This window comes from Anopheles gambiae, chromosome 3 (assembly GCF_943734735.2).
Source record: "Anopheles gambiae chromosome 3, idAnoGambNW_F1_1, whole genome shotgun sequence".
Lineage (NCBI taxonomy): Eukaryota > Metazoa > Arthropoda > Insecta > Diptera > Culicidae > Anopheles > Anopheles gambiae.
In genome coordinates, this window is record NC_064602.1 from 17,590,905 (window position 1) to 17,610,302 (window position 19,398).

A 19,398-nucleotide genomic window follows, 5' to 3' on the forward strand; every position below is an offset into this window, starting at 1 on the left:
ACTTTCCGCGCAGTCGCTAAATTAAAAATCAACATAAAAATCCCATCTCACCCAAAGCCCCCTTGTCGCTATCGCTCGCATCCTAGCTCCTGCTCTAAAGCAGCACACTCAAAGCACGATCGTTGCGTCCTGAGCGAGATGCAATGCCGCTCAAGAGCGCTTGCGATTTGAGGACAGAAGTCTGCGACTGTTTCTATTTACCACTGTGTTGGTGGTTTGCTGTGTTAAACCACACTTTACCCTCACCCGGGAAAGGTTGAATTTGAATTCCAAAGTCCACACGCAGAGGGTTTTTCGTATCAAACTTCGTCGTCACAGCACAGCACACGTATTTTTCGGGCCCCGCGTATCCATCGAGCGTATCCGACAGCGAACTGCCGGGGAGCGGGGCAGATAAGCGGGACACCGGAGGCAAAACGAAACGTATCACAGAGCGCCTTTAAACCAACCAGACCACTAACGAATCCGTTTAGTTTAGTTGCTGCCACGAACGAATTCGGACGTTTTGTCTTGTCACATCCAGTCACAGCGTACAGGGCATCTGGGTGTCTCCTAAACCAAGGGATTTGAAGCGAAGCGAACCACCGAAACACTTCATCTGCTCCATGTGAACAGTAGTGGACGGAGAGAGGCATCCGTGTGATCCGTGTATGCTGCTTTGCCTAGTGCTCCGGAGCGATGAATGTGTTGCCCAGGGGTTCGACTATGTCAGACTCCTGAGTGATGTTTGCTGATTAGTGAACCTAATAGTGCGTGTTTAGGGTCGGGTCTGACTAGGGAAAAAGGTTAGTTGATCGTGTCTTGTCACATGCTGAATAGTTTTTTTTTTATTGAAAAAGAAAAGCAAAACTTTTAACTCCACATCACCAAGCGACGAACCTTTTCGCAACTCGTCCATCTTGACTCTCTTCTGCGTCATTAAGTAAGCCGCCTTAGCAAAGATCGATGTGTGCAGGCAGTTTTCGCAATCATACGCATCAACGCTGGTTTACGGCTACAGTACGATGAAAATCGAAAATCGACCACAACACTGTATGTGAGAGTGCAAACCGCTCATCAGTATAGAATCCTCGCGATCTACCCCGATCCACTCGCCGATCTACACAGCATCTCCTCATCAACTGTATCCGTGTGCGTGTGTGTGTGTTAGAGTTGAATTAAGAGCGCTAGTGTGAATTCACTTTGCGCACAGCGCATTAGCGTTAGAGACAGAGAGAAAGAACGAGAGCGCTAGAGAGAGGGTACGAGCCCCTACTGCGAGCGCACGGCCGTCCAGCGCCACACCGGTGGGGTAGTTTTGATCGCTCCCCCTTTTTTTCTCAGTGTAGCTTTTATAAAGCGCAGTGTCGTACGGTGCGTTGTATTTAATTTAAAGCGTCTCCTCGCTGCGGTCGCGTCGCGGTTCTCTGTGCGTTGGCGGGTTTTTTTTTCGCTTTCGAATTTCGTCTCCTACCTTCCAGTGCCGATTCTGTTCTAGTGGATTGCGCGTCCATTAATGCTGCGGCTGCCCGTGTGCTGAGTGGCAGAAAGTGGACACTTGCAGAAACTGCGGGAAAGGTACAGAGTGGCGGGAAAAAGAAGTCCTTTCGAAGGGAAGCACACGCTCGTGGATAGTTGCATGCCTTCAGGAGGACTTGCTTTTCATGTGAATTGTGTCAGCAATATGAACGAAATATTGTAATATCGTGCTTAATTCTCTCTCAAAACTGTGACTTGTATCAACAACAGACTGGTGTGACAGTTTTCCATTGAGAAACCTTCACCATACTCCAAAAGAAGCGTGCAAAATCTCACCGTGTGTCTGCAGGATTTTTCGGTTGTTTGCGTTCGTGTGCGTTATCGTGTGACAGCTCCCGTACGCTATCGTTCTCCCGAAAAAACAACCACCAAGTGTTTGCATTTGCGCACTACGCGCCCTGCCCAGCAGATACGGTTTTTCCGCGCCAACCCGTTGTCAATTTTTATCTTCTCTCATTTTCATGCAGCTTCATCCCTCCTATCTTCGGTCTCTGTCGGTCCGTGCACACCGTTTGCATGCGTCGTGCCTAGAGAGTGTAGAGCCTGTGTGCGAAGGATTCTCACCGTGACAGTGCGTAGTGACTGTTCGGAAAGCGCCCCCGAAAAGTGACAGCAGTTTGTGCCGGCGGGAGGAAACAAAACATTTGGCAAACAGTGAAAACGAAACATTAAAACGGAAACCTTGTTTCTAGTAGGAAGAAATTCCAGTGAACTGAAGCTGCTGCTGTTGTGTGATAAAAGAGTGTCCCTAGGTGTGGTGTTGTTCTGTGCTTGATAGTGAAGTTGCTGAAACACTTCTGCTCCCTCATCCCAGCACAACGGGCGTGGGCTAAAGATTTTGACACATTGCGAGCAGTTGAGAGGTGGAACAGCTGTTCTTAGTTTGTGGTAAGTTTGTGTATTCCTTTCAAGCGTTCCCAATTTGTTTTCGGGTGGGTTGATGGTAAACAAAATGATTGAAAAGCTAATTTTGCTGGATGCAATCCAACTAAACCAGACAATCATGTTCACAGGGCAATAAAATCAATTCATTTTCATGGTGAGAAATTCACCCCAGCTGACCTTGGCTACCGCTTGACAAGAGCGGGCGTACAACAATTGCAACCGGTTTATAATCTCACCGGAGCAGTACGAACAAATTAACGCATCGCGGAAAAGCGCGCTCGCAGCAATGCCAGCATGACGGTGGGAAAATCGGCGGGAAAACACGCGCCCAACGCAGACACTTCTATTTTGCGTGACATTTGTTTTTTTTGTGTGGATGACAACAGGCGGCTCCACTTCTCATCCACTTTACCCCGTTAGTACGGCCGGTTACATTCCAACAGCCGCCGGAAAGGTCACGCCCGAATATAGAGTGGCATTGCTTTGTGAACGCCCGCCAGCGTTCTCAGTTTATGCATTTTTCAACAAAGCACAGTAACTCCACTGCACACACTTTGATTGCTGGATTGCAGCGATAAGGCTTTTGACAAATTTGGCAACACTTGGCCAGAAGGGTAAGCATTTGCTTCATTTGCGGGAGGGTTTATAGTTTAAAGTTCGTTAGCGGCAGCCACCTGCGCGTCCATCGTTAATGATCGGAGCGCCAACATGTGTTGGGTGGAATTTTCTAGATTTTTGGGGAGGTTTTTTTGTTGTTGCCCTCTCGCGTTGAGTTTGCTTCATGCTGCTTTTTTAATATCGCTTTGAACCTGCATTAGACAGGGGGAGCCAACGCCGCTTAGTTTAAGCCGCTGAGATGGAACAGGTAGTAGATCAGTCTCCATCTCTGTTCCGAAAGCAAGGTTCATTAAGAAACACACAAAAAATCCCCTCAAACCTCACATTTGACGAAAGCGCGTTTGTCATTTCCATCCGGGGAGAGGGCCCGGGAGCAATAGACGGATGACCTTACAGCTGGCTGTGTGTGACTAGCTACTTTTTGTCTGCCTGCTTAGTATCTACTATCAACAAGCTACCTCAATCCCTGTCGCGCAGCTATCATAAACGTCCGACGAACTCGTAAACACATCGTAAATGTCAAATCAGAAGGGAAATGCCTTGGCGGGAGGGTTGAAGGCTCTCCGCGGTGACCCAACAAGGCACACAAGCCTCATGTAGCTAAAGACGAAATTTCCTGCCTTCCTACCGGGTGATCTTGACTTGTTTTGTGATGTGTAAGTTTGTTTTTCTGTTTGTTTGATACACTCTCTGTCTAGAACCGCCTGGAAGGGCTTCGGCAAACACACACTCGAACAGCATCTTTTGTGCAAAATAAAACAGGTTTGCAGTGCTAGTGTAAACAAGCGGTACTAATACTACCATAGAAGCCGATTAGTGTATGCAAATAGTCGTATATCATGTAAGAAGCGCCTATCTTAATCATCTTCCAGATCACGATCGGGTGATTGAATAAGAATCGCCGACGCGAATCTTTGTTTGAAAATGAGCAAAGAGAGAGAAAGAGTGAGAAATTCACTATCCGCTTCGGAAACACACCCAACTGCGAATCAACTTCCTTTGCTTTCCTTGCGTTTAATCTCATCCCGTTTGATAATACCGCATCTTCCCATATTCTCATTGAACTGAACGCAAGTTCTCACCCTGGAAGAAGGAATTTTCCACTTCCAACCTTTCAGTACTGCCGTCTCATTATGATTCCTGCACGGAACCGGGATCGTTACATCCAAAGGTGCTTAGCGTATTAATAAGTTCACCCCCGTTTTGTGATTGAGCAAATGCGTACAAACTCCATCCACCATCCATACCCTACCTCCCTACCGGCCGCCGTAACGCCACACAACCGATCGTTACCAAGTGGCACATGTGTCGTCCCGTTGCGTGTTGGATGCTCAATCAGATGAGCAGCAAATTAATTGCAAAAGGTTTCACGCCAAAGGTTTCAATCAATGGGGCGTGTAAATCGATGGCATGCTGTAGCCCGTGTCTGACCCGACGAACGTACGCGGGTGCGCGAATGAATCTAATCGTAACCCTTTCACGTTGCATCCATCGTCAAGTGCGCGGTGCCGGCGTCAGCTAACCCTTTAATGCGCGGCAAGTGGCAAGGGTTTAGTTCCGGTTCTGTGACTACTTTGCTGTGATGAAATTGGTCGGAAAGTTTACTGAAACGAAAGCGGCGGTAAATGACGCTTTTCATTAAGCTACTATTAACAACAAGACAACTGTCTAGAGGGCTAGCAAATCGATGAGATTGCACATTGAGCGATCGGAGCGAGTGTTTGTACCTGAATAAGGTCAATTACACGACGTGAACCTACGGCAGTAGCTAATCGATTATTGGTGAAACTGTTTCAGCACAAACAATTCATCCCTTTGCCCTTCGACGGTTGTGACAGACACACACACGCACTAACTCAACCTATAAACTTTCCAGTAGGGTATGGAATTATTGCTCATCATCAAACCCTAACTAAACATTGCTTAAACATTAGTCTCAATTAATTATGATTTCCTCAGTACCACGCTTAATACGTTAATGAACCCATAGGTTCTCGAATTTCTATCGATCTCGCTAGGGCATGATCATGACATAACAGAGAGCCAGCGGGAGAGAAACCTGTTTCAATTGCCAATCCATTCGAAGACGGGCAACCTTCACCAGCTACAACCATTATTTCGTACCTGCAATACCAGCAATGTCGCCAGTACGCAACGGGTAACGAGAAGGAAATTGAACTTGACCCACGCTCGTCGCCAGACCGCTTAGGCAATGACCCAGTGTGTGTGTGTTGGACATTTCATTTGGAATACAGTTCCATCTCCCATGGTTTTGATACATTTTTTTTTCTTTTTTCGCCTCGTTACGCCTCCGACTGCAACGAAAGACTTCAACACCATAAGCGACGAACCTCTCATTCACAGGGTATACGATCGTACGTGGTGTGCGATTATGTGTTTTCTTTCTTTCGTCGCTCCAAACCACTTTCCTTTTTCTCCGTTGGTGTTGTTTTCAGCTTCTTCCTTCGCTCATGATGCTCATGATTAGGTAATAGGTCGCTAGAGCGGCCGCACGCAGCACGATGCTGTGTCGCTAGCTCGATCGTCAACCAACCGACCGGCAACGGTCCGGTAAGCTCGATTAGACTCACCAAATATGCATCGACCCAGTGGTTGCCGGCTGTCCTATTGAGCTGTTCCATTTATCGGGAAAGCATCACGTCAGCTCGTTGGTATGCCCTCAATACGGGTAGTTAATGATTTTTCGAAGCCGAACACTCGCACCGCGTTCGCGGATGGCTCAGCAGGGATGGTCTCAGCAGCACCTGTGGCGAGTGTATTAACAGTGCCAGAAAAAAAGCGCCACCTTGCTTTCGTTAAATCTGGACTTTATGTTGTGCTCATACTAATCATCATACTAACACACCAATACATGTCTATGCAACACTGTGAGGCAATAATGCGCTTAAAACATATTCAGCAATCGAGATAAACTGTTACCAGTTACTACCAGCACCAACACCACAACCACCACCAGCATTGCATCAGTGGAAGGCAGTGCAGTTTTTTGCCACCCCGAAAAGTATGCTTCGTTTACGACAGGGCCCTATACTTAAGACAATATCACGCAAGACTATCGCATCGTTTCGGGCATTTCGGGCACCCTTGAAGTTGATAAATGGACTGCCGTTTGAGCTGGGAGATGAATTATTTAATAAGTCGCTAATATCGGCTCGGGCTCCGATCGGGGTGCGGCTGTACGATCACTCAGCAGTCTAATTCAACACATTTTGACAGCACTGATCGCAATCTGATCGATGCTTTGACATATATATTTAATTCTTTCTTTTCCTTTTCTTGTTTTTTTTTGCTGCCGTGCACAATTCAAGGTAACGCATAAACTATTTCAAACCTTCTCGCGCTAAGAATAATTTAACCTTCTCACACCGTCCTCACGTTGGTCCACTTGTCCGTTTGTGCAACGGTTGGGAGTGAAATCGTACCAAAAATTTACAAACAATCCAACACTTCGAAACGACACGATTGCCCAACCGTGTTGGCGTCCGGATGATGATAGACTCTGCACTAGGTCAGGTGGCTGCTTGTTTGGTGACAGCCCACTTCCCCTGTCCTCATCTCAACCCCCTCGCCCCCTCGCTAACCCATGAATCATTTTATTTTCATCTTGTGTTCATCTTTACTACAACACCATACCTTGAAAACGGGAAAGATCGTTCAAGCATCAGCGGTACAAACTGTACAGCGCACCCAGGCCCGTACGGGCGGCGGGCTCTTCTCGGAGGGCAGAGAGTGTGAGACGTGGCCGGCGGTAAATATTTGCCACTCTCCCCTGGTGCATGTCTCCCAGCGCTTTACACGCCGATCGTCACCAGCGAGCGGACAAGTTCAATTGAAAGCAAAATCATACCCGCTGCATGTGTTTACATTTCACCTGCCTGACAGCTCGGCTGGCGGACCGATTTGACATTGAATATTTTTAAGTGCCCTAAAGCGGGAAGGCATTGGACGCATGGCAGCACAAGGACAGATATCTTAGAGAAATGTACAAAGCAGTGCAAAGCACTTATATATAAGCTAGGCGCTCATTACGATCACTCAAATGTCATGAAAATTCGAATCGGCAATCTAATATGCATGTACAAATATGATCAAGATCACCTCACAAACTTTTTTATAAGTAGATATTTCGTGATATATGTTTTTTCTTAAAAAGTAATGTTATCGAACCATCGAATGTCATCAATTGATGTTCACTGAGTCGCTTAGAATTTCCTCCACAAATGATCTTTAATCGAACATCGCAAAAGACTTGCTTGTATCAAACACATGCGCAAACGCAACACAAAATAAATATTTGCGAACATAACAACGCGAGAAGCGCATGTTTATTGATCAATATTGGTTCTTTTGAATATAATTAGAAAGACACTTTGCAGACAAAATTCTAAATCAACACAGAAGGCACAAACACAGCCAGAATCAGTCACAGCAATTTTGTATCTCTTTTCATACGCATTTGCATTTATTTACCACCGCACGGTGTCTCTATGTGTACTCTCGCACCGAAGTCAACGTACGGAAGGGCATCTCTAGCATCACACCAGTACTAACGATGTTGCAAAACATCTGGCCCGTCGGCTTCCACATTCCGACTGAAGCGCATCAACATAAGCTAACAGAAGTCAAGGCCACTATGGGGCGATAATTTCCTACCAGCCGTGGTCTCGATCGTGTGTTCGCTCTTTGTCACATCCTCACTAACCCGCGGCAGGGCCCTTCTAACCCCTTCACGAGCCGGACTGCGGCGTGCCTGCTCGGAAACGTTCTTGTGCCGATTGGGAAATTGCCCTACTGATGGGAAGTCGTAAACAAGCATAAGCCACGCTTGTGACGATCAGTGTCACCGGTCGTGGTTTTGCAATGCAATCACCGCTACCGTATCTAAACCTTTGCAAGGCGGCTGGGAGGGAGAAGAGTAACTGATTCTAAGGTCAACCGGCCGCAGATGGTAGAACTGCCATGTTTTACGATATCGCTGTTACACGATCTGCTAGGTGGGATGCAGAGACGTTGTTGGCTTACTGCAAGTCGAAGTTTAAAGACAGTTGAAGCAATGGTTGACACTTTTCAGCTCAGTTAGTGTTTATTTTTCATATTAACAAATACCTCACAATGTAATCAATCATGCCGACTTTCATAAGTCTTGTAGGCGACAAATGCTTGAAAATTAGGCATGATACTTGAATAAGCTGCCTTATTCGGAGAAGAATTACTTTGGATACGCTTGTCATCATTTACTACACTACAGCAAACCGCAAAGACTGTCACGACATGATAGATACGATCACAAATGCACCTTTTTTGTATGATTTAATTAATCATAATACTAATGCCATTCACTTCGTATTTGTGCCGGAAATAATCCGATCCGTTGAACCCACAGAACCAACTGCAGTGATGCTGAATTTTTAATCAAACACCGCCTTGCGAGTTCCTGCACCTGCAACAAGGAAATATATTCCATTCAGGAAACGAGACGATCTATTGCCATTCAAAACATTCAGCATAAAAAGCTTTGCTACACAAAAGCTTACCAACTAAACCTGTACCGTTTCAGATCAACTGTGAGAAATAAACGGTACAGTGTCCCTGAATGGGACATTTTCCGTATGATATGTTTGTATTTTTTATTTATTTTATGGGGAAACACATCTTTGAAATGTTGTCAACGACCGGTGAGTTACCGGTGGCAATCGTCACGTGTTGAATAAATTAGATATGGAATGTATATCATTTGCCAACAAGGGCTGGGATTTATTTACAACTTGTGATGATAATTGCGTTTGCATTAAAACAATCAATGAATGCTAACGCAATTCCTACTTCTATGGCATATAACTTAGCTTAAAAAAGAACTCTCCCAGTACATTGACATTCCCTGCTGTTCCCAATCATGTCACCATTCAAACCCTCCAACGTAATTGATCTACCACACTCATTAACGCGTTCTTTACGTGTCCTTATCCGCCTCTTTTTCTCTCCTTTCCATCAGATACGACCCCAAAAGACTTTAGACAACCTGGTCAATGTCAACACTGCCTGCAGGCGTTCACTAGAGCTCCCCATTTCACACTCAAGTGCTAAACGTGTAGGCTATCCGGCTCCGGTTGCGGCTTCTATAGAGCGCAAACCCCGACGGCATAGTGCTTCTTCTTAAAAGTCTGAAAAGTTGTTCCAAAAAAAACACACACCTAATAACACAAAATGGCTTCCACAAATGCAACCACCTCGTCCAACTACTGGGACTTCCTGTTCACCGAGCTGGCCGATCCGCGGACGAACCACTGGCCGCTGATCTCGTCCCCGGTGCCCGGTCTCACCATCATTGCCAGCTACCTGTACTTTGTGCTCAACTTTGGTCCCAAGTATATGGCCAACCGGAAACCGTTCCAGATGCAGAAGACCCTGGTCGTGTACAACTTCATTCAGGTGCTAGTCAGCATATATCTGTTCGCGGAGGTATGTTTCGGAGTGCGATCATGTTGCACGCGCTTTTTGTCTGATGGTTCTGCTCATTTCGTGTGTTTTCTGTAGGGTCTGGACGGTGCCTGGCTACGGCACTACAGCTGGAGATGTCAACCGGTGGACTTCAATGACAATCCCGCCGCTATGAGAGTAAGAACTTTGGAAACGATTCCAAGGTATCTCAAGCACTCATTACCTATAACCGTACTTGCTCTTAGGTCGCCCGTGGCTGCTACATCTACTTCCTGGCCAAAATCTCCGAGCTACTGGATACGGTGTTCTTCACGCTGCGGAAGAAAGACAACCAGATCACCTTCCTGCACCTGTACCACCACACCGTCATGCCGATGATCTCCTGGGGCGCTACCAAGTACTACCCCGGAGGACACGGTACATTCATCGGTAAGTGTTTGGCGAGGTCGGATGTTCTTGTTTTCCGGTGATAGTCCTTACCAATGCTTTTTTCGCCCCAAAATCTTCACAGGTGTGATCAACTCGTTCGTGCATATTGTGATGTACACCTACTACATGATGGCCGCCATGGGACCTCAGTAAGTGTTTCTCAGTAACTGTTGAAGATGTCCAATGAAAAAAAAGAAACCTTAAATGACTTTACGATCTTAATCGTACCTTTACAGGTACCAGAAGTACCTCTGGTGGAAGAAGTACATTACCAACCTGCAGATGGTAAGTAGAGAAAAACATTGTCCTCCAAATGACCTTATATCTTATGTTACGATTTATTTTCCCTTTACTTCTTCCATCCACAAAACACCACAAACAGATCCAGTTCGGTATGGCATTCGCGCACTCCGCTCAGCTGCTCTGGACCGACTGTGGCTATCCGCGCTGGTCCGTCTTCTTCACCCTGCCGAACGCGATCTTCTTCTACATGCTGTTCAACGACTTCTACAAGAAATCGTACGGCTCGAAAAAAGCCCAGCCCACCCCAGTCACTGCCACCGATAGCGCCTCCGCCGTCAAGTCGATCGAAAACAATAACTCGCCAAAGGTTGCCAGCAAGGAGCTGTGAGGGATGTCACCACCGGCTACACACCACAGATCTTCAACAAGTCTTCAACGTAACCGAAACCCAACACAACCCAATAGACGACCTAGCGGGCACCATCACGCCCGATGGTAAGCTGGCCACCAATCTGCATGCAGCAGCTACACCTCGACCACGACTGGTCCGATATGCCGCCGCACCGTACCATTGGACGGAACAGTGTTCCGTGTTGCTCAAACCGTACCTTGAACGTACCCATGATGACTAGTGTTGCGTACCAGGTGGCCCATGGTTTCCAGTCTTTCTCTTGCGCGTGAGGGCGTGCACAGCAGCGGGTGGCTTACTGATAGAATCCTGCGGCGAGGGAGAGACCATCCTATGGGAGAATTGCTCAAAAACAACAAAAGAAAGGGGAAACATGGGGCGCATGGGACAAGTGATCGATTCCGAAATCAATAGAAGGTTAGGTAGCGATCTAGGGTAATCTTAGCCAGTAAGTCTACTTCGTTTTATAAAGAAAAATAAATTAATGATACAACCTGAAACCCGGCTGGTGTGGTCTCTTACGCGGAACTGTTGATTGATGTGAAGCGGATTTTACATCACCTCAGCGAGTGGCTTTCGTGAGGGCCTAAACCCACGACTTCACAGTACTTTTACTTTTTCGTGTCACAGCTAAAGGAAACGGGTAACAGGTAAGGGTCGATCGATCACCAACTAACCACAACTAATCGCTCTCCCGACATTCCCAAGGTCGATTGCGTAGTGATTTGACCGACTTGTTATTTCTTTCTTTTTTCTCCTTTTTAACACCTACCGTTTTTTTTCGTTTGTTTCTTCACTACTACCCACCATTTGGCACAACGGCGATTGCCCAAAGACTTTTTTTTCGCTTTCGTTCTGCTTACTATTGATTTGACGTCAACTCGGGTGGTAAGTTGTCTCGTGCCCACCAGTTCCCGATGAAACTTTTGGGGACATATCGTTGTGGTTTAGTTTGCATAATTTAACTAGTCTCCCTTCATCAGCTTTCGAGCATTCCGGCATACCTACAGCCGGCTTGGAACAAGTTATGCGAACTTCGAACAACAAAAGGCAAAAAATGGTCATTTTTAGATTCCTGTCCGCTGGGTTTCGAAACGAAGTCGAACTCTGCGGACCGTATCGTAACGCGCCCCAGTGTGGTGGATTTGCAGCAAGCCGGCCTAACCAAACAGAGTGAGACATAGAGATAAAGGGAGAGAGAGAAAGAGAAAGAGAGAGAGAGAGAGAGAGAGAGAGAGCGAAAGAACCGGTTTAACAATTTCGGTTCAATTTCGGGAACGAATCTTTGGGAGCGACTGATCTGCTGTCAACCCCTGAGACCGTGCGACTCAACATCCGAAATTGGGTGGATATTAAAAGTGAAACAATTGGCGGCTTACAGTTTAAGCAGTAGAGTTTATTTTCTTTTTCTAAGCTATTACAGCACTAAGGGACAGCTGATGACTGGTTTAGCAAATAAATAAAACACGTTTAAACATTACTGAAGTCCAACCCAATTGGCCGAGTTTAGTCCGCCTTCACAGTAGCGGGCCGCTTCCTGTACGCCTGCCGGTAGAAGTTGATGAACAGAAACAGAAAGATCGTAATGTTGCTGACGAAAAAGTACGTCAGTGCACGCGGCACCTGACACTGCATGCTGTTGATCAGCACGAAATAGCACAGCATAATGCCGAACTGAAGGAGCTGCAGTGTCGTCAGATGGCGCTTCCAGAACAGGTACTTCTGGTCCCAGAGCTTCTTCTCCTTGGGCGACTGCGGTCCGAGAGCCGCCAGTAGGTAGTACGTGTACATGAAGATGTGTACGAACGAGTTCAGCACACCGATAAAGGCTGCTTGCGTACCTGTTGGCGGGGGTCAGAGAGTAAGGTTGAGTTAGTTTACGGCTCGCTAGACTAATTACACGTCACCGTGATCCACTTACCGGGAATGTACTTCAGATAGAACCACGTAAACAGGACCATTATTGTGTGATGGTAGACGTGCAGAAATGATACCTGGTTCTGTTTCTTGCGCAGCACGAAGAATACGGTATCAAGCAGCTCGATGATTTTGAGAAGCAGATACATCCAAGCTCCGTTCCATACCTATAGCGGAAATAAGTTGGTAAGTTAGTTCCATATAATTCTGTTTCATATGAAACTTGCTGTAGTTTTCAGAAATCATTGACCAAAAAAGGGCGTTCTCTATGGATATATGACTTACTACTTCTTAGATATCAACCAAACTACCAACAGCAATGATGTTCACAACCACTCCAAATGACTTAATTACATCATTCCATCTCATAACTCAAAAATTCTGCCTTGTCATTGGAGTGAGAAAACAACAAAACCAATAATCCAATCAAGCATTAATACACCAAATTACTGGGCGCATTGATGATTCTCATGATCATGATTCTCATGTGCATGATCTGAGCCTGCAGTACCTGTGTTACTTCAACAGGATCATATTCATTCAATCGGCTTCATTACACAATGCGAACGAATCATTGAAGAGCTACAAAACTAAAACCAACACAGGAAGCAGGCGTTCATTTTTGTTTTTGTTTTTTTGCGTTCCGTCTCAACGCAAGTATCGCACCGTCTGAGCCAACGAAAAAACAACGAAATAAACAAAACGAATCCATCAACCAGAACTGCTGAAAGGAAATGGCAACATTAGAGGCGAGCCCAACCAAATGTAGATAGTAAAAAAAAAACAATCAAAAAGGGGATCGCCTGTGTTACCTACACACACATGCCGGTGGAACGAAATTAATCACTGTAATGAGTTTAACCTCCACCCGGGCAGACGACTTTTGCGTCTGATGATGGCAACTGCTCCCAAAAGCTTCATCTCCATTTTCCAGGCACCTACTTATTCCTCTTGCTAGTCCGGCTGACGTATGCCACAATAAGGTGTTACAATGAGGGGGTTTTCCCTCCCCATTAATAAAGCCATGTGCCATGTTGATCACCCAGAGGAAGGAAAAAATATCCCGCACACAAACACTCCCCAACACACGCGCGACCCTGTTCTCGTACGGTAACCGAACAACGTTCTATCCACGATCGCGATCTTGAGGGTACTGGAAGTTAATAGCTAATTTTCTGCTTACCGACAGCTGGAGATCTTTGCTAATGCCAGTCATTGGTTCACCGCAGGACATCGACATGTACTGTCCAAACAGGCCGGTAAAGAATGGCGTCAGACAGAACGCGGTCGAGATGATGACTTGGGCCGCATTGTACACGATCAGTGTGCGCCGCAGCTCGATCGGTTTCCGATGCTCCATCCACCGGGGACCGATCCAAAGGACGAACAGTAGATAGAGGCCCGAGATTGTGAGGATCGGTGTGGGCGTCTGCATCAGTGGCCAGCTGTCGATAAGAGGATCTACAAAACACACAATCACATACACACATTAAATCAAATTCCACATTTCGTTTAAACGGATCAGTCTCTCGTACCTGCCCCTTGCGAGAAATTGTGGTACTGCACCGACATTCTTTCCACGTAGTTACTCATCTTGCTTCACTGTTCACTTTCGTTCGTTCCACACCAAACTGCAACGTTGTTCACACCAAACTATCAACCTCCTGATCGGTACACCGCTTCCGGAACAGACTGAGAATTGCTGGTTCGGTACTCCGCTCAAGCTCGCGCACCGTTACAGACTGATCGGGAACTGCCTCAACTGTAACCGCGAAAGGGCTCCGGTTCGCGAAATTCCGGCCAAAGAAAGTGAAACCGACGAAAGTGTCTTCCACGTGCCCGGTGACCCTTCTCCCTCTTTCCCTGTTTACACGCTGTACTGCTCACCAAACGAGCAACAACAACACATCTCATTTATCGGTCACATTACTGCACGGCGAGACCATGAAAGGGATAAAGTGAAGAGGATTTTACAACCCTGTGAAAAAGCGGCCACACGACCACAAACCCCTTGGACCCTGGACGATGGAAAGTTATTACTTGTCCCTTTTTGAATTCTCCTTTGCTCATTCTGCAACCACGGCCAGCATTGCATCGATCAGATAGTTTTTGTTTGTTCCTCTTTTGTTATCTTTTGCATTGCAGCTCCGTTTCTTTCGCCCTTCCGGAGGGCCATTTTGGTAGAGACGGCTGGAAGAAAGTCCTCTGCTACCCGTTGCCATGCGGTGCCATTCCTGCCGGCAAAAAGGGGAAAGTTTCGTTACTTAAGATTTTGCACCTGAGGTTTTGATGGTGATGTGTGGTGCTTGGCAAGGAGTGCGACAAGCGCCACAGACAGAGTTGGATGAGTTGATGAAGAATTTACCGCATTGTTGAGCGCCCGGGTGGCTGATTGACTTAGTGACTTGGGGGTTAGTCACTTTGAATATCTGCTCCCTCATTGCGCTTTGCGGCTGGGGCGTTGAATGGGGTGCATTTTGCTGAGGTTAGGTTGGATGCTCGGTACTGGCAAGCGTTTGCCGGTTAGATGTGTCGACTCTGTCAATCGAGTGAGTGTTTGTCTGCACTTTCTGGAAACATTTGTTTATCGGAGGCTTTTTGCATCAGCACGGTGTGCAGCTTTCTCCGAGTGTGGAAGAGACAAAAACTACAGCAACCAACGACAATTTAAATTAATCGATGATTTAAGTACAGTGTTGATAAACTGAAGATTTATCGATGATGAGACATGCAAACAAAGAATGTTTTAGTAGCAATGCAATGAACCTGAAAACAAATCATCATTGTAAATAAAAACTAAGCACATGTTTAACACTACTCAAAAAAGACGTTCGTCTAACTTAGGGAAAAAACATGAATGGTTTTACAAGTACGGTTTTTATGTTTCATTTTGAAACTTTGTTCGCAAAATGGTATTCGTTATTATTACAAGAAATTATTCATGTAGATCACTTATCTTGCACTTTCTAAATAGTTTCTTTGAGGCCTTTTTTAACTGAAATATGTGAACTTTCAAAGAGAGTTAATGAAATTAAGAACAAATAAATTAAATTAACTTACAGTTTCTTAGCGAGGAGTAAGAAACAAAACAAAATAAAGAAATACATAGTGATAAAAGAAAAGAAAGGAAAAAGCTTTTAATTTTAAAGTCAATAAAATCAGAGTAAATTGTACAGCATACTTGTGAAGAACTAACAAACCAAAACCAATCCATCAAATAAATCATTTGTTTAATAACTTTCAACTACTTTTAGAAGTGCTATGATAGTTTTAGCTAGTTCGACATTTGACTCAATATTTACATTTGTAAAGTTTGATTTTGAAGTATTGTTTTTTTTTACTTGCATACTATACCATCGATTTTAATTGACTTTTTACAAGAGATTCAAACAAGAATATTTCACTGTTTTCTAAATCTGTTTAAATAAGTTCACGAGTCGGTTTGAACACATTTAAACGATTTAAACATTACCTATCTAAAGATTATGTTTCTTCTTCTTCTTCTTTGGCACAACAACCGCTGTCGGTCAAGGCCTGCCCTGTACCCACTAGTGAAATGAGCTAAGGGCTTTCAGTGACTTATTGTTACCATAGCAGGATAGTCAGTCCTACGTAAGGGGACGTGGTCTATTCGGGACTTGAACCCATAACGGGCATGTTGTTACGTCTTACGAGTTGACGACTTTACCACCAGACCGGCCAAAAAAAATTATGTTTAAATTTCTCAAAAAACAGTAACCAAAAATGCATTTAAGTAATTTTAAGCATAACATGCTTCCCTCAGACGTAAGATACTTTTTGTTTGGATTAGGCAACTTACATATAAATTAATAATTGCATTAGCTAATTAAAATCATGTATTCCTAACCTATAGTATTACATTATATTTAAATAATACTTTTAAGCTCTTAAACTATAACTAAACAGTTTTGAGATGTACTTAATAAATCATAAAATACCTATCAGTTTCAGAATTACAAGACTCATACTTTAACCGTAGTGAGCTAGTTACGAAAAATAAAAAGCAAAAATTCCTAATCTCCATTAATATTTACCAATCGATCCCAGTGTGAATTACTCATTCTTTCAATTGCATACAAGCTTTCAGCTGTTGAACCACGATCATAATACGCCTAAATGTAGGCAACCATCCGTTTCAGCCGGGTGCGCCCAACGGCTTAAGGGCATGAACATTCGAAAAAGTTTACATCGCCTAATACTATACTGACAGCCAATATTTAAATGCATTTAAAAAAAGAACAAAAACTTGATCGACGTAACGTAAGCATCCTATCAAAAAGCACACTTCATTGTAAAAACAAACCGTAATCACTTAAAACGATGATACTTGAACAAGCTATCGCTATCAACACTTACCGGCACTTCCGTTGCAACGTCCATCACCTGCCAAATGCAAATTCAGGCCAAACACTGCTATACAGGTGCGAAATAAAAATACAAAACACAATCAACAGCTCTAAAATGCTCCAGCTTCAATCTAAAGCTTCCCCTTCCCCTTGCGCTCAGCGCCGGGTGATGGTGTAAAATGTGCCGAATTTCCATTTGTCCACGAAAAACGCTCCATTCGATGTAACTAGCACCATTTAACAGTGACGGCAGCTACCATCAGCAGTGTTCCCAATTGTGTTGATTTTTTTGTGAGACTTTTTTCCCTGCCCCTAATCCTGTCCTCATCGAAAGCAAAACCACCGAGAGCCATTCACACATTTGCATGCTCGCAACACACCACGAAATAGAGCGAGATTTCGATTCCATCACCAACACACACACACACCAGGAGAGTGGCACAATCGATGCAATTGATGTAAATAACCACTTGATGACGATTAGCAACCGATGGACCAGGAATTTGCTCGTTTATCTCGCTTCGCGAATGCGTACTTGGATCAAAAATGCGAAAAACTCGTCCCGGCACGATGGCGATCAACAGAGGAACCATTTTAGGTGGCATCCCACGGGATCGCTTGACACCTTGCCAAAACGATGCCATTGTGAGATATTTTGCATTCACTAGCAAAGGTCACACAGGCTTTGCCGTGCGATGATGGATCCAGAGTGCTACCAACTCAAGACTGATAAGAAATGGCATTAAACGTTTGGTCAAACGTTAGCCGGCTTCCCGGAATGCTCCTCCCCCCCGCCCGACTCCTGTAAAGCGCGCTCGCGAAACGAAACAATTGAAAGCAAAATGTTGTCGACATGAAATGGAGATTACAAATGGCCCCTCCAAAAACGGCCGCACCACCGAACGGCCACCGAGAATGGGCACCGTGTAATGGTGCCAATTTTCAGCAACCGTTAGCGTTGGCTAGGAAACGTCTCCCAGCAGGCCGTGCTAGCGGCTGAGCGGCCGTTTCTCTTCCCGGTGATGCGGTGATGCGGAGGTAATCGTTCACAAGGATCAATTTGTGGGTGTGCATGCGCCTTTTGCAGGACACAAAACATGACCATGTTTCCGGCACAGGCCGACATACAGCATAAAGGACGATGCCGTGAACGTTGTTCCGAGCAGCTTAAGATGGTGGCGTGACCGGTGGGAAGGACCGATGTAGCAGAGGATTAGAGTTTAGTGTACACTTAATCCGGAATGAATCGAAAGCACCTCCACACCACACGCAGCGGACAGTTGTACACGGGGAGTACGGTGCTGTTTAAGCTGTAACCGAGAACATGCTACATCTCTCTTCTCCGTGCGATGGTCGCACACCTTAAGATGATTTCTGTGATTTCAGTGCGATCTTCCCTCTACTCACAGCGAAATAGAGGGAGAGAGCACAAATAGGGAGAGAGAGAGTGGATGGGAAGGGGGGCATTTTGTTAGGATGCATTCGAATGCAAATCCAAAACGTTGGCAGCTGGCAGCAAATGTTATTAATTGTACTACTGTTTGGGCCTGTTGGCACATCAGAAACATTTCAGCTTGTCTGGCCGGTATGTGAGGAGCGCATTACATGCTCATGCTTTTAGTCGTCTGTCTGTTCGCTGCTGCTAGAGTTATGATCATTCGGATGTGTGAGCAAGATACGAGTACGTATTTCCCCGTATCGAAATATGGTTCAAATGCTTGCTGTTTTACATTCCCTTTTTTCACGGAAAATACATATTTAGAAATAAGTGGGATGATAAGCTGACTTTAAAAAACTTGAGCCTGTAACACTATAAATAATGTTAAATAAGCGTGTATAATGTTCAATGAAATTTCTTCCATTAGAGCATTTGCTTTACTTACTTCCTCAATGATGTTGACTAGTTACCAAACAATCAAGCCGAATACAAGATAATAAGGGACATTTAAATGATTCAAAATACTTTTGTTTCCTACAATGTTTTATATAGCTAACAACCTATCGAAAGGCAAGATTACGCTTACTGTGTACTAACATGTGAATTGATATAAAGTCTTTATTAATTTAAAAGAGGTGTGCAATTTAAAAGAGGTTATGCACAATTTTGGCTGTTTCTTAGTAAACAAATTCACACGCATCTAACACGAGCCAATTTTAGAGAATAATTTCACTAAAGATTTTACTTTGTATGCTCTGACCGCCTTATTTGCCTGTTTGATGTCAACCAAACGCGCCCTTTGCTTTCCAGAAAAGCGCCAGTCACTAACAAACAAACATTGCAATAGACAAATAATGTCAAAACAACACCCCACTCTTAACGACTCTCCGCCTACAAGGTGCAGGTGGCGTCTGGTTACGTCGTCTCAATTCTATGGTGCGGCTCAAGCTCATCCCAATCGTTTGTAGTCAATTTAGTCCGGGCAACCCACCGGCTAAATAAATTGTTTGAGCGAAGAAAAACACCAAGAGCAACTTCAAGACACATGCCGCTCGCCACGTGCTATATAAACATGTGACTCCTGCTCATGTCGCCTATGTTGATGAGAGTAAGCG

The 19,398-nt window shown here is 45.0% G+C and overlaps 2 protein-coding genes across 4 annotated transcripts; one reads left to right on the forward strand and one right to left on the reverse strand.

Moving 5' to 3' along the window:
- Positions 1 to 465: 465 nt before the first annotated feature.
- LOC1275641 (elongation of very long chain fatty acids protein AAEL008004) lies at positions 466 to 11,061 on the forward strand. 3 transcript variants are annotated; one of them, XM_061658444.1, is made up of 8 exons: positions 466 to 785; positions 1,986 to 2,406; positions 9,035 to 9,501; positions 9,577 to 9,657; positions 9,726 to 9,909; positions 9,992 to 10,058; positions 10,146 to 10,194; positions 10,292 to 11,061. In XM_061658444.1, exons 3-8 carry the CDS (start codon positions 9,247 to 9,249, stop codon positions 10,538 to 10,540), a joined length of 885 nt encoding a protein of 294 aa, XP_061514428.1. In that variant the 5' UTR covers positions 466 to 785; positions 1,986 to 2,406; positions 9,035 to 9,246; the 3' UTR covers positions 10,541 to 11,061. The 3 variants fall into 3 exon arrangements, with proteins under 3 accessions (XP_061514428.1, XP_061514429.1, XP_061514427.1); XM_061658445.1 differs by lacking the exon at positions 466 to 785 and adding an exon at positions 1,323 to 1,408; XM_061658443.1 differs by lacking the exon at positions 466 to 785 and adding an exon at positions 1,356 to 1,557.
- Positions 11,062 to 11,936: 875 nt separating this feature from the next.
- LOC1275642 (elongation of very long chain fatty acids protein 4) lies at positions 11,937 to 14,288 on the reverse strand. Its single transcript, XM_314910.5, has 4 exons — positions 14,014 to 14,288; positions 13,662 to 13,939; positions 12,483 to 12,645; positions 11,937 to 12,402 (listed from the first exon to the last, which is right to left on the reverse strand). Exons 1-4 carry the CDS (start codon positions 14,069 to 14,071, stop codon positions 12,068 to 12,070), a joined length of 834 nt encoding a protein of 277 aa, XP_314910.5. The 5' UTR covers positions 14,072 to 14,288; the 3' UTR covers positions 11,937 to 12,067.
- Between the last annotated feature and the right edge of the window lie 5,110 nt (positions 14,289 to 19,398).